Genomic DNA, 12,750 nt, shown 5'->3' with positions numbered 1-12,750 from the left:
TCCTGTGACGATATGTTATTTATTTTGGTGAGATTATTTACCAACCTCTGTAAAGCTCTGAATGACTGATGGGGGGAATATAAAGTAAAAAATAATTATGATATTACATTTTGGCATATATCGATCATCACTAAATAGCAGTAGTAACTGATACTTTGCAGTCGATGTCATCAACATTCCCTGGTGGGGTGATGCTAACTGTAAGCACTGCTGTATCTGAAGCTTGTTAGACTTTAATCTGAGATTTATTTTAACACAATATGACAAGAATGAGCGAGATGATTTCTGCTGTTAAACAAGTCCCTCTCATAACATTATAGTGACAAACAAGCTTTCATTAGCCAAAAATTGCACCTGAAAACTTAACACCTAAACTGGACCATAAATGCTCATATTCGTCACACATCACAGGCTCCTGAAAATTTCTCTTGTGTTTCAGACAAAGTTTTTAGCAGTGTTTTCTAATGTGCACATTGCATCACCATGGTAATTAATAATTAACAAATAATTTCCCTTGTGGATCAATAAAGTTTCTCTAAGTCTAACATTCCACCACAGAGATACATGTAGGACATCCCCAGCATCAATAGCAGATGTAACAGCAGCTCTACCACACCTTGTAGCAGTTTCTAATATTTGGTTTTGATGTCCAGCCGCTGGGACACTGGGCGCTGTCATCTGGCTCTGGCTCTGGCTCAGGGGCAGGACCCAGGTCTCTTCTACAAATGGTGCCTGCTTTGAAAAAGGCACAATCCTTCACCCTCCAACTGCCCAGAGGTTTTCCTGTTGACATCACCACACAGCCTCCATCTGCACCTAAAACACAACCATGTTTGAATCTACAGATGAATATTGATACTTCGCAGCTAATGTCATCAAGATTCCCTGGGGGTGTGATGCTAACTGCAAGCTCTGCTCTGTTTGAGGATTTATTACTGCTTAATCTGTGCTTTATTTTAACAAAGAGAACTGGATTAGCTGGAACTACAAGTGGAGAGCTGATATGTGCTGTGAAACACTCACACATAAAATTGCAGTCACAAGCTCGCTAGCATTAACCAACAGTTTTTTAGTTAGTCACTCTCACATGTTTTGTTGACAATCAAACTCCAAAATCCAGTTTGTGTTTTCTCTTGAGTTTTCAGACAATCTTTTTTCCTGGGTGTATTTGCTAATGTGTGCATTGTGTCACCACGGTAACTCCTAAATATTCCACCATGAGCGATACAGGTAAAGCACCACCAGGATGATGTCACTGCAAAGTATAGTTTCACATCTGTACCTGGTTCATTTGGTGCCCAGTTGGTGTACGTGACCTCAGGGTTGCCCGGGGTCATCCACTGATACTCCCCACTGTTGTTGACATCGTTTAGAGCAATCCAGAAAAACTGATTCTCTAAACTAATCTGCTCTGCCAATAGACGGCTGACAAAGTCCTGTTCGAAGCTGTAACAGACAAAGTCGAGGTCAGGTTTATTTATAACTCACAAACACTCACTGCCCCAAAGTGCTGTACAAGATCAGTTATGACACAATTATTTGAAGGGCCCATATTACACTAGTTTCTGATCTATGTTATAATGTTGTTGCCTCACCACAAACATCTGGAGTTGTGTTTTGTTTCATTCGCACAAAACCTGAATATTCTACCTTGTGATGTCATGTGGTAATACAGGAAGTGCTCCAGATATGTTTTTGATGCGATAACGTTATAACATGGCTTAAAGCTCACAAGAGTAAATTTTGTGTAGTACAGGACCTTTAATAAATACATATTATAGTAAAATTATTATTCAACTGTAATGTATATGAAATAAAAACAGTAAGCAAAAACTACAACTGTAATTACTTATTTTATATGGTAAGAGTAATTAATCAAATTTAGAGAGTGATTTTCAATTATGGCTCCAATCAGATAGTGTTAGTTGACTGTAATAATCAACTCATAATGACATGGACACTAAAGGCCTGGTGATTTGGGTCTAAAGTGGGATGTCTTATGCTTTTCTATCTTTCTGATTCAAGCCAAAGACATCATGTTCACTGGAATAATTGTTCAACATTGCTGACCAAAAAAATCTCAAATTTAAATTCATTCATCATACCTGTTTCTTATGGTAAAGTTGCAGTGATTTTCAAAGGGCACTTGTTTGGCGTCAAGACGATAACAAGAATTGCCATGTCTCCTCCATCCCTGCAATGTTTTGAAAAAAAAAAAATTAATTTCAGTAAAACTTTAACACAAAGAGAATATTTTGTATGGATATGCACTTAAGTGTAATTGTATCTCAGCATATGGCCTTCACATTTGATGGCCCATTGAAATAAACAAAGCTTGAACAAACAAACTTTTTTCTAGTTGACAGAATTTAATTTCTCCTTTGCTAAAGCTTAGTAAGGTAGAAATTATTGGTTATGGTCAGTATATACTTCTTTTGTTAATGTATGTAACGTGACATTTAACTAATCTTACATCATTGCTATAAAACTAAGTTGTTATTATTACTGGAATAAATATTTTCTCAAGGCTAAGTATAGATGGAACTGTAGAACCCACAACTGCAGAACTGAAGAAGTTACTCTCTTATTTTCTGATCTATGTTTTAATGCCATTTCCTCGGTCAGTCAAGATTAACTTGGAAACAAAAATCTACTTTAATACAACACATTATATATTGTCAAGTTCTCTTCTTTACACTTGCACGTCATACACCATTACTAGAGTCATTTGTATAAGTTCAGCCCTAAAACAGCTAATCTCTACTTGGCTGAAGGTAAAAAGTAGGTATTAACTTGAAAACTACTGCTTCATGACATCATAAGATGGAATAAAGCATTTTGAGCTTTGGAAATGTAGACAGACTAATAATAAAGAGTTACTCAAACATGTGTGAATGAAACAAAACACAACTCCAGGTATGTTTTTGATGAGGTAACAATATTATAACATGGCTAAAAGCTCATAAGAGTAAATTTTGCATAATACTGGACCTTTACAAAAAGCTCAGGTCATTTAGGCATTGTAGGGTAATACCCTGACTTATTACTTACATCTTTGAATGGGCACTCGTCTTGTTCAGCCAAGTTGTTAACCTTTCCTTTCTTCTGACACATAAATGGTAACTTCTCATTGCAGTCACCAAGCCTCCATTTAAGAGTCTGTGGAAAACGGGAACAAGTTTGAATTATTGCACCCAATAAAATCTCACATTTTCAGGAAATTACTGTGACCTTGACGCCACATATGTGATCAAACTTATACAGACACGTACTTTTCCAGAATAGTAGATGCAGCTGATGTCCTGAGCGGGCTGGGTGGGCTGGTTTTTGTCCCAATATGTGAAGGTGATTGGGTCCTGGTTCAGCCACTTAAAAACAACAGGGCTTGTGCCACTGCTAATAAGGCCGATCCATACGTTTATTTGTGATTGATCTAATTGAGAAAAAACAAGACAAGCAGGTTAGCAGTTTTTCATCTGCATTGTTGTGAGTGTTGTGTGTGAGGGACTGGCTGCAGTTACATGCACACTCAAATTCAAATTAATATATATTTTTTTAAGTTATACAATTATTTAAATGATTGAATCATTTTATTTCTTTCTTATCGTGGTGCCTTTGATAGCTCACATCAGATTTATATGTCATGTAAGTAATCTTAACGGTCCAGAAATCAGGTTATAATCAGATTTCGAACATAGTCAATTATTGGCAGACGTCAGATACCACTGTGCATATTGTCAGTCTGCACCAAGGCAACTGTGGCTCCATAGGCAGGTATCTTAGCACCACAAAGTGTGGAAAGTGAATTATATAATTTATTGCACTTTAAAAACGCAGTAGAGCCCTTCCTGTATTACCACAGGAAATCACAAGGTGAAACAGTATGTCTTCTGTTTGAGTGAAGAACACAGCCTAAATATGATGGGTTTGTGTGCTAAAGATGTGTAAATATAACAAAACATAACTCTAGGTATGTTTGTAATGGGAAAATAAACATTATAGCATACATCAGAAAATTGTTTAATATGGGCTATTAAAGTAGGATTTTTCACAGTCAAAGTGTAGACAGACTTATTGTATTATTCTGAGAGTTGGGAGCTAACAAAGCAAATTGAGAAAACTGATGCTGATGTCACATCCAAAGAAGAGCATGCAATCTGTATGGAGAGCAAGGAAGCAGAGTTGAAGATGATGAGACAAGAGAGGATTGGGAAGATGATCTGGACATCTACAAAGGAGAGATGACAGGAGGTCCAGAGGAAGTCAAAGAGCAGATTTATGGATTTAGTCAGAAGAGGCCATAAAGCAGAAACAAATAAAAGCAAATAAACATGACTGAACACTAACCACTACTATGAAATTTGGTGCTGATCATCTCTTTGCTGTCGATGGAGTGGAAAGTGGCCAGAGAGGCTCCTCCCTCTGTGTTGTTACAATGTATCAAGGCCTCAGTGAAACTCTTAGGAGTGTCCTTCACCAGTTTGTAACACCAGCCGCTCCAGGGAACCCACCCATCTGGACACGATGTTTCGTTATAGACCAGGGGCACTGTAAAAACAGAGGAGATACTTAATGTTGTCTTTAAATGGCAACACAAACTAAAACATGCAATCAGTTTTGTCAAAATTTAAGTTCTGAAAAAAATACAATAGTCAAAATTTTGGTACAGAAACATATGTGTGCTGTGATAAACGATAATACTGAAACTACTTCATGCCCTGACTAGGGGATCAAAATATTAATATATCATATAATTTAATGTGATGATACAGGGCTGCTGCTTCCCTATATCGCCAAGAGTAAAGTTGTCCATTTTTGGTAGACTGTATTAAATTACTAGCTTACAGCGTTACAGTTTTGTTGCTTGTTTAGAAAAAGAAACTCATTTAGACAGCACATTTGACACATTTACTGTTTTGATGATTAAAATGGGTGCGTTTCATTTTCACTTTGCACAAGAAGTGGTTTAACAAAGACTTTTAGTTTAAGAGCCATGATTTAGGCATTATTTTTAATTGAATCGTATCAAATCGATCTGAAATATATTGTATCGGATCATACTGAATCTAAAGCTCACTGTATCGAGATACATATTGTGGCCTGTGTATCAAGGTATGAATTGTATCAGCAACTTCTTAATGATACCTAGGACTATCCCTGACACAATAATTCCATTAAACCATTTTTATATAGACAGAATCAGTAACCTGCAAAATACAGGTGAATAATTAGGCACATAGTCACTTATTCAGCTGTTTACAGCTCAAATGTTATTGTATTACAACAAAAATACCCCAAATATCTCAATTTTTTTCAAAAAAGATATACATAAGATACAAACTGAGCCCCAAAATATATTGTTCCGGGTTTCATAAATTGAACAATAAGTCAGTAATAGCACTTATTGTGATGCGCCTAAATAGAAAATAAATTTGTTATATTTGTGTAAAAAATTGCTAAGTAATTGAATTTATTGCATTTTACCATACTGTAAACCCCAACATCCCGAGATAGATCTATTTTTTCTATTTTAAATAAATAAATACTATTAATTTTGTTACAAGATGATAGCAGGATGAATAGCGCATACACTGTGCTGGCTAGTTTCCAATTCATGCATTTTTTATTTGAACACTTGAGTATTCCTATGTGCATATTAGACTCCACCCTCCACAGCCATTGGACAAGAATAAAAAAAAGCAAACAAACTAACCCTCTGGTGCAGTTTTAGAGGCATTAAAGGGCTTCTTGCAGATATAAGGCAGTCTAGCGTCACATGATTCAACTTCGTATCTTTGTTGGCTGTTCAGGACCCCACAGTCTGAGTCAAGGATTGTAAAGGCAGGCGGCATCCCTGTCAAAATCACACATGCAAGAACAACAACACAAAAATGAATCATCCAGCCATCTGTGAAACACTTCCAAATCCTTCCCAGTTATTCAATATGCAAGTTTACAAAGCTTATTGATGAGACCTGCTTTAAAATACTGATATTCAAGATGCTAACCACAGACTGTAAAACATTTTCACACAAAACACCAACTCAGAAACTGGTGTTCAACCAAACTAAATCTAAACTTCAGATTCAATAACTCCTGACCATAAATGGCTGCACTAACTTTTCTGTTGGTGGAATATTCTACAGTATAAAATTAAACAAAAAACACCATGATGCCACCAGGCAAGTTACAGGTCAGATAAGAATGTTTTTTGTTGTTGCATAAAACTTAAATGCCATACAATACATTCAAGGCAAAGAAAAAAAAAGTCCATAGAGACAAATGTGTGACTCTCCAGCAAAAAAATAATAAAATAAAAAATACTAATACATCACAAAATGAAACAAAACCAGGTCTCAACAAGGTTCAAACCAGTTTTTTATCAGGAATGAACAAAGACTTGACTGTGTTTGAGTCATTATTACGATCTGATATAGAATAGCTTACGGTCTAGATATTTTGGATCCATAAAAGAGGCTCACCTTGGTAAGTCAGTCAGTGTGGAAACTTATACAGGAGCAAATCCTTGTTTGAAAAAGAGTGAGCTTTAAAAAGTGGGATTGGTGAGGTGGATATTGGACAGTAAGCTTGGCTTTTACAAGCTGCTCTGTCCTACATGAGAAACTAAGAAGAATTAGAATACTTTTTAAATTTTTTTTTTTTTAGACAATATGTTGTGGTAGTTCCTATCATGTGTCTTTAGTTCTGATATGAATCTAGGCCATTCTAAGACTATTTGGGAATTTTGTCCTATGCATGTGATTGTCCCCGGGACCCAGGACACGCTGGAGGGACTATGTCTCTTGGCTGGCCTGGGAACGCCTCGGGGTCCTCCCGGAGGAGCTGGAGGACGTGTCTGGGGTGAAGGAAGTCTGGGAGTCCCTGCTTAGACTGCTGCCCCCGCGACCCGGCCCCGGATAAGCGGACGAAAATGGATGGATGTGATTGTCTACGTAGTTTCAGTATTGATAGATATCTGGGTATTGATTTTTTACAATCCTAATAATGGCTAAACAAAACTAAAACTGTCTCAAAACATGTAATAACTATAGTGCTAAATAGTAAACATATCCACTTTTGGACAGTTCACAGCTATCAAATCCATCAAGGATTTATGTCACTTAATGCATTATTCTGCAACGCCAACAAATCCCCACTGTGCCAAATGAAAGGCACCAGCAGAGACTCTACACTGTGGTCTCTGTGTCTGAAACATTTGCACAACTCAAGTCCTCAACAACAACTATTGCAGAAACTGTTGCAGCAGCAGCAGCAGCACATTGAAAGAGGATGTCAGTTTGGTGAGAAAGCAGCCGATGCAATTTATAGTTGTGCAAAAGCACAGAGAGAGAATCATGCTTTCTCCACAATTACCTTTATCTCACACTACAATTCACATGATAAACGGGAACCACCTTTTTATGCCAAGGCGGGTTTGTGGAAATGCAAGCCTTCATTGCAATAAAAAGATTCGTAATGGAAAAAAAACAAAACATGCTTTTATTTTCATATATTTTTGGTTACATATTATGGCTTTAAATGGGCAAGCAACTGTTATTTTCAAGCATACATTTTGCTAATAGTTTTGACTAAATAATATAGTCAGATCAGGAATCACCTGTCTCCCAGTGGATGTGGGACAGAGGAGAGCCGTCAGACCACTGCCAGCCCTGAGATGGGTCCAGCTGATGGAGGCCGATCCATATGCGTTCAGGCATCCTGCCGAGCCCATTCAAAACTGCACCAGAACAGAACCATTATCAAGAAGACATCAATAATCTGTATCACAGAAGGTGCTTAGGCAAAACATATGCATATATGCAATAATATTATATTAATATTAATATAAGGTACATTGTTCAAGTTATAGTTGTAATGACACAACACATTTTAGTTAATGTCTTGGAAGTTCCCTAAAAAATTAGAAAGATTTCTTGAGAAAACAAATACAGACAATGCCTCAATGAAACATACTGGCTGATGAATACTCACAGAAATTTCCCTTCGACCTACATCAGTGGGAAATTAAAACTAAAACAAGTTTCGACATGTTTCTACTGTACCAAGTTAAAAGATTTAAGATTTAAAAATGGAAAGGGTTCATTTAACTGTACTAATTTAACTCATTACTTTAAAAAAAACTTTTAATACAATAGCATAAATATAATGTAAACAGTTTACATCAAACCAAATGAACTAATCAGTGCAATAAAATACATGGACATATGAGACTCTCACGGGTTTTGGAGTGTAGATCCCCTGGTTTGGTGATGCTGAACAGGTCTCCTCCCTGACTGCGGCATGAGTCCAGAGCTTGTTGCCAGGTCACAGCAGCAGACGGGACAAACTCATAACAAGAGCTCTCTTCTGGACCCTCAAACAGTGTCTGGCAGCCCTCCTCTGTGGATCAAAGATTCTATTATTAATTCATGCATTTTCTGCATGATTTATTTGTGTGATCCTTTTTAGTTTTGCTCTTTCATTCATGTTATATTTTGTACAAAAAATCTGCATAAAAACAACTAAATAAATATGTATTATGAATGTAACAATAATATCCAAATTTGAAATAAATATATTGGGATTTATATGGAGGGCTTGCTTAATAATAATACTACTTTCTAATTTTTAAATGCCCTTAGTTGTATTAAACCAGATAGATAGATAGATAGATAGATAGATACTTTATTGATTATGAAGAACAAAAATAGTAAGACTTTGTCAAATTACAGCAACAAAACTATGCATTTGAGGTGAAGAACTTAAAAATAAAACATTCTAAATGATAACAGACTCTATTATGGTGACTCTTTCCTGTTGTACTAACATGATATTGACAAATGGCAATACAGATATAATCCAATAAAAAAAAAAACTGCAATAATAGCTTAAAGTAGTACCTGGTATTAGACAGGTCCCTCTCTTCAAGTCCCGGTCATAGTCGGAGGATGTGGAGCACCAAAAGGTGCTTTGGTTGGATGAATCTGAGAGGCACTCGTGATACCACAGTTTTTTGTATTTGAAGGGAAACTCGCAGGGAGCTCCAGCTGAGTTTCCATCGGTGGTGTGGACAACTAAACAAGGAAAGGTTAACAAAAAGTACAGGGCAATCAGTGTACTGGGACAGGTCAAAATGTTATATATTATACATTTAACAAAACTGTGTTTTTTTTTTACATTTTGATGACCTCTCTATTTTTGTATCTTTGTGACCTGTGCCTCGCCTATTAAAGAGTAGGTAAGAAAGTAGAGGCAATGTTTAGTAGTTGTTCACTGAAAGCTACCATTTTATCTTTACATAATAAAGTTGTCCATTAAGCTGTTTGACATGTTAGAACTAAAATTTAAATGATTAAGATGAATATTTATGATAGTATAAACAATATCTTTAAAAAAAAACAACAACAAAAAAACGCGTGAATGGTGCAAACATAAATAGAAGTTAAGATTAGTAAACACAAATAAATCAATTAATTCATTAACAAAACAAATCCTGTTAAGGTTAAGCAAAAAACACACAACCTTTAGATAGAACTATAACCTAAAGTAGTATAATAACTGCTGCTGTTAAAGGACACCATTAAAAAATCTAGAGTCAACAAGCACAACATATGTAACACGCAAATACTATAAACAACAAATGACGTGACATGTGAATAAACCAGTTTTGTTTTGTAACTCAGGCAGCTGACAGCTAGGCCATACAAAACCTCACACCCAATCCAGGAAGTGAGGCCAGACCAAAGTGAAAATTCAGTTAGCTCTGGTGGGTAAATGCAATCAAATGAGAGGTACTTTCCATGGCTCTGGATCATGAGTTCACATAAAACAAAAGTAAACTACACTTACTGTGGTAGGACTTCTGGCAGATGTTATCCTGGGACCCTCCTAAAACCCAAGTCTCATTAAACTCCATTTTGACAATAACATTTCCATCACTCGTTGCCGAAAGCCCCATTTGAGCACTAGTATACACCAGGTTATTTGTGCATTTCCACCACATCATGGGCCCAAAATCGCAGTCGACCAATCCGAGTTTCTTGGAGGGAAATGTTAAGGCTAAGCACTTGGTTGTGGCCACATGAAAGAGACGCTCCCCTGAACCCCATTTCCACAGCTGGGACTTGCCATCAGGGTTACAGGGGGCAAGGGTTATCTGTTCTGGGGCATTTGCACTGATGCACTGCTTGGTCCCGGAGAGCTGGATGGTGAAGGCATCGTTATCTGTAAAAGACACAGCACAAGATTACATTATAGTTTACTTGTGGCGCATAACATTGGACTAAAAGATACCAAAAATGTATTACTCAGTGTTACTCAAAACTGGTAAAATAAATTACCGTATACTTTATAGTGTTAGCAAAACATATAAAAGTAAAAAAAATGTATTTGTAATCAGTGCTTTTTAGTTCAGTAGCAGCAATTGAAGTGAAATGTATACACCAAAATATTGTATTAAATAAAATTATTCAAATATGCTTCGCTCGTGCCATGATAGTCTTATAAACCTGTGGGAAACACTGTATATTACTGATTTGTGAATTGTGATACCGTAAAATAATGCAAAATGCAAATATTTTACAAAGCACATTTATGGACAAACCTTTCAACTGTACAAAGTTTTATTGGCTGTGTAATTCATAAACTGTTAATTGAATGCTGTGCAAACATTTTTAGAATAAATTTTACTTTTTTATCTGTCCATCTTGTTTATGTTCATGAAATTAAGATGAAAAGCCATTTTTGTTTGTCATTTAATAAGAAAAAAGGCATTGAAAATCAAAACAATGAAAAGAATACTCTTATTAGCCTATATTGAAAATGCAGTTTGTTAAAAAATAATTACAATACTTGCGCAATGGCCTTCTATGTATTCTATGAAATGGGGGATGGAGTAAGTGTGTGAATGTTGCTTGTGTCTTCTCATACTCCCCCAGTGTGGACAGTGAATTATAACAACACAAGCAAAACATTGTGACTGCAGACTGACAGAAGACAAATAAGAGCTTTATCTGTGACATTGTGATTTGCTTTCAGTTAAACAGTTAGAAGTAATGCTATATGCCCTATTAAAAACATTGGTGGATTGAACAAGGCGTATACAATGAAATTTCAATCAAGATCAGACTTCAGTCATCTCAAATTGTCAATGATTTGCTTGGGTCTTTTAATTTATAATTTATAGTCATTTGTTGTTCAGATACTGGAGAAATATAACGTTTTTAAATTTCTTTTTTTTTATTATTAAAAGTCTGTCCTGTTCAGAATATGAATAGCCTATTGAAAGCTATTTAAATTTATTTTATATATTATGTATTTTATCTTATTATTAAACAGACAAGATAAAGTGAAACTGAATATTTAAGAAATCAGGAAATGCATTGTGAAGAAATATATTGTTATAATGCCCAGACTCACCAGAGAGTTTGAGAGTATTTTACACATAAAATAAGCCAATTAAATGATCCACGAAGCACTGATCAATTTAATTACAAGTACGTGAAAAGCAGGTACATGACATAAGCTAATAATTAAACGAAAGCAAAGAAATATAAAAGTGAAAGTGCCTACATTATCAAACCGGACTTTCCACTGAAATACAACCTAGCGTTGCAAGCCTTTTTGCACTAATTACATGTTACGGTGTATTAAGTGAGATATTTTGACACATGACAAAGCTGCTGTAGGAGGGGAAGGATGAGTGTGCATTTTCTGTCGGTTTCTTGTAAATAAGATTGTATAATTAAGCGTTGGGGATGGTAACAATAACACTAAGAACAAAGTCCACATGTCTACGATTGTCTTAAGAATGTGAAGTAGCACGACTAAACCTATTGTTTTGGTGAGATTTCGAAAGTACCAATCATCAAAGACTAAATTGTAAGCCAAAAAAGTGCTCTTAAAGTGTTAAGATTGAAATATGGCGTACCACAAAAGAAATAGGAGTTATAAAAAGGAGAATTACTCACCGAAAGTTGGAAGTGCGTTTGAGCCAAGCCCCCAAAACACTGTTGTCTCCCACACAATCAACAAACAAAGACAAAAGTGTGCGGCTTGGGACATTTTCTACGCCGTCAGTCACGACCCCTGTCCCAGCGTTGGATTCATATACACAGTGGTCCGCAGTCTCGGGGCGTGGAGCTTTAAATATAGGTCGATCGATGACTGAACTCCAAAGCGAAAGTGATCAGATAGCAAACCTAAAGCCGACCAGAGCTCCCACAGCTGTCAACCCTCCTCCTGTGTGCGCCGTGGGCCGACTCCGACAACATTGTCAAATTCAAAAGGCCGAACGGAAAACACAGTACTTCCGGTTTTTTATTTCAAAATAAGAGTGCGCCTCACACTCGAGACCCAAAAACAAGAAGATTCCGAGTAAACAAACACACAGGTAATAATTTAATTGGAATTTAATAGAAGGCAATTTCATAAAAAGCAAGTTTTGGAATCCTCCAATGAGTTTAAATCTGTTCTGGATTGTGCCGAGTTATTGTTTTTGTTTTATTATGTAGGTTTGTTATCTAACGGATGTTTTTGCTTGGTATATTTTATCAACTTAAGTTTAGATTACATACTACCGCCATAATTTTCATTAATATAAACATTAGTTATTATTAATCATGTTTGCGTTGGATACTTTCATTGTCAAGTTTATTGAATTTTTAAAATTATTATTATTATTTTTACTGTTTTTACAGGACAAAATAACATAAAACAGAATGATCTCTCTAGTTATGGAAGAAGTTGAAT

At 36.0% G+C, this 12,750-nt stretch overlaps 1 protein-coding gene across 2 annotated transcripts in view; it reads right to left on the bottom strand.

Moving 5' to 3' along the window:
• The window catches only part of ly75 (lymphocyte antigen 75), a 30,227-nt gene extending 17,971 nt beyond the window's left edge, over nt 1–12,256 (bottom strand). For both annotated transcript variants that reach the window (XM_055154439.1, XM_055154440.1), the window contains exons 1-12: nt 11,970–12,256; nt 9,850–10,224; nt 8,901–9,074; nt 8,239–8,400; nt 7,619–7,738; nt 5,714–5,854; nt 4,348–4,548; nt 3,273–3,433; nt 3,052–3,159; nt 2,106–2,194; nt 1,283–1,446; nt 617–816 (exon numbers count right to left, since the gene is read on the bottom strand). In XM_055154439.1, coding sequence (XP_055010414.1) covers nt 617–816; nt 1,283–1,446; nt 2,106–2,194; nt 3,052–3,159; nt 3,273–3,433; nt 4,348–4,548; nt 5,714–5,854; nt 7,619–7,738; nt 8,239–8,400; nt 8,901–9,074; nt 9,850–10,224; nt 11,970–12,063 — 1,989 coding nt within the window. In that variant the 5' untranslated portion in view covers nt 12,064–12,256. The remainder of the gene's footprint in view (nt 1–616; nt 817–1,282; nt 1,447–2,105; nt 2,195–3,051; nt 3,160–3,272; nt 3,434–4,347; nt 4,549–5,713; nt 5,855–7,618; nt 7,739–8,238; nt 8,401–8,900; nt 9,075–9,849; nt 10,225–11,969) is intronic.
• Between the last annotated feature and the right edge of the window lie 494 nt (nt 12,257–12,750).

Source organism: Boleophthalmus pectinirostris, unplaced genomic scaffold (assembly GCF_026225935.1).
Source record: "Boleophthalmus pectinirostris isolate CB_2022bp ecotype Guang Dong unplaced genomic scaffold, ASM2622593v1 HiC_scaffold_19, whole genome shotgun sequence".
NCBI classification, from domain to species: Eukaryota; Metazoa; Chordata; class Actinopteri; order Gobiiformes; family Gobiidae; genus Boleophthalmus; species Boleophthalmus pectinirostris.
This window is presented reverse-complemented; position numbering and strand designations above follow the sequence as displayed.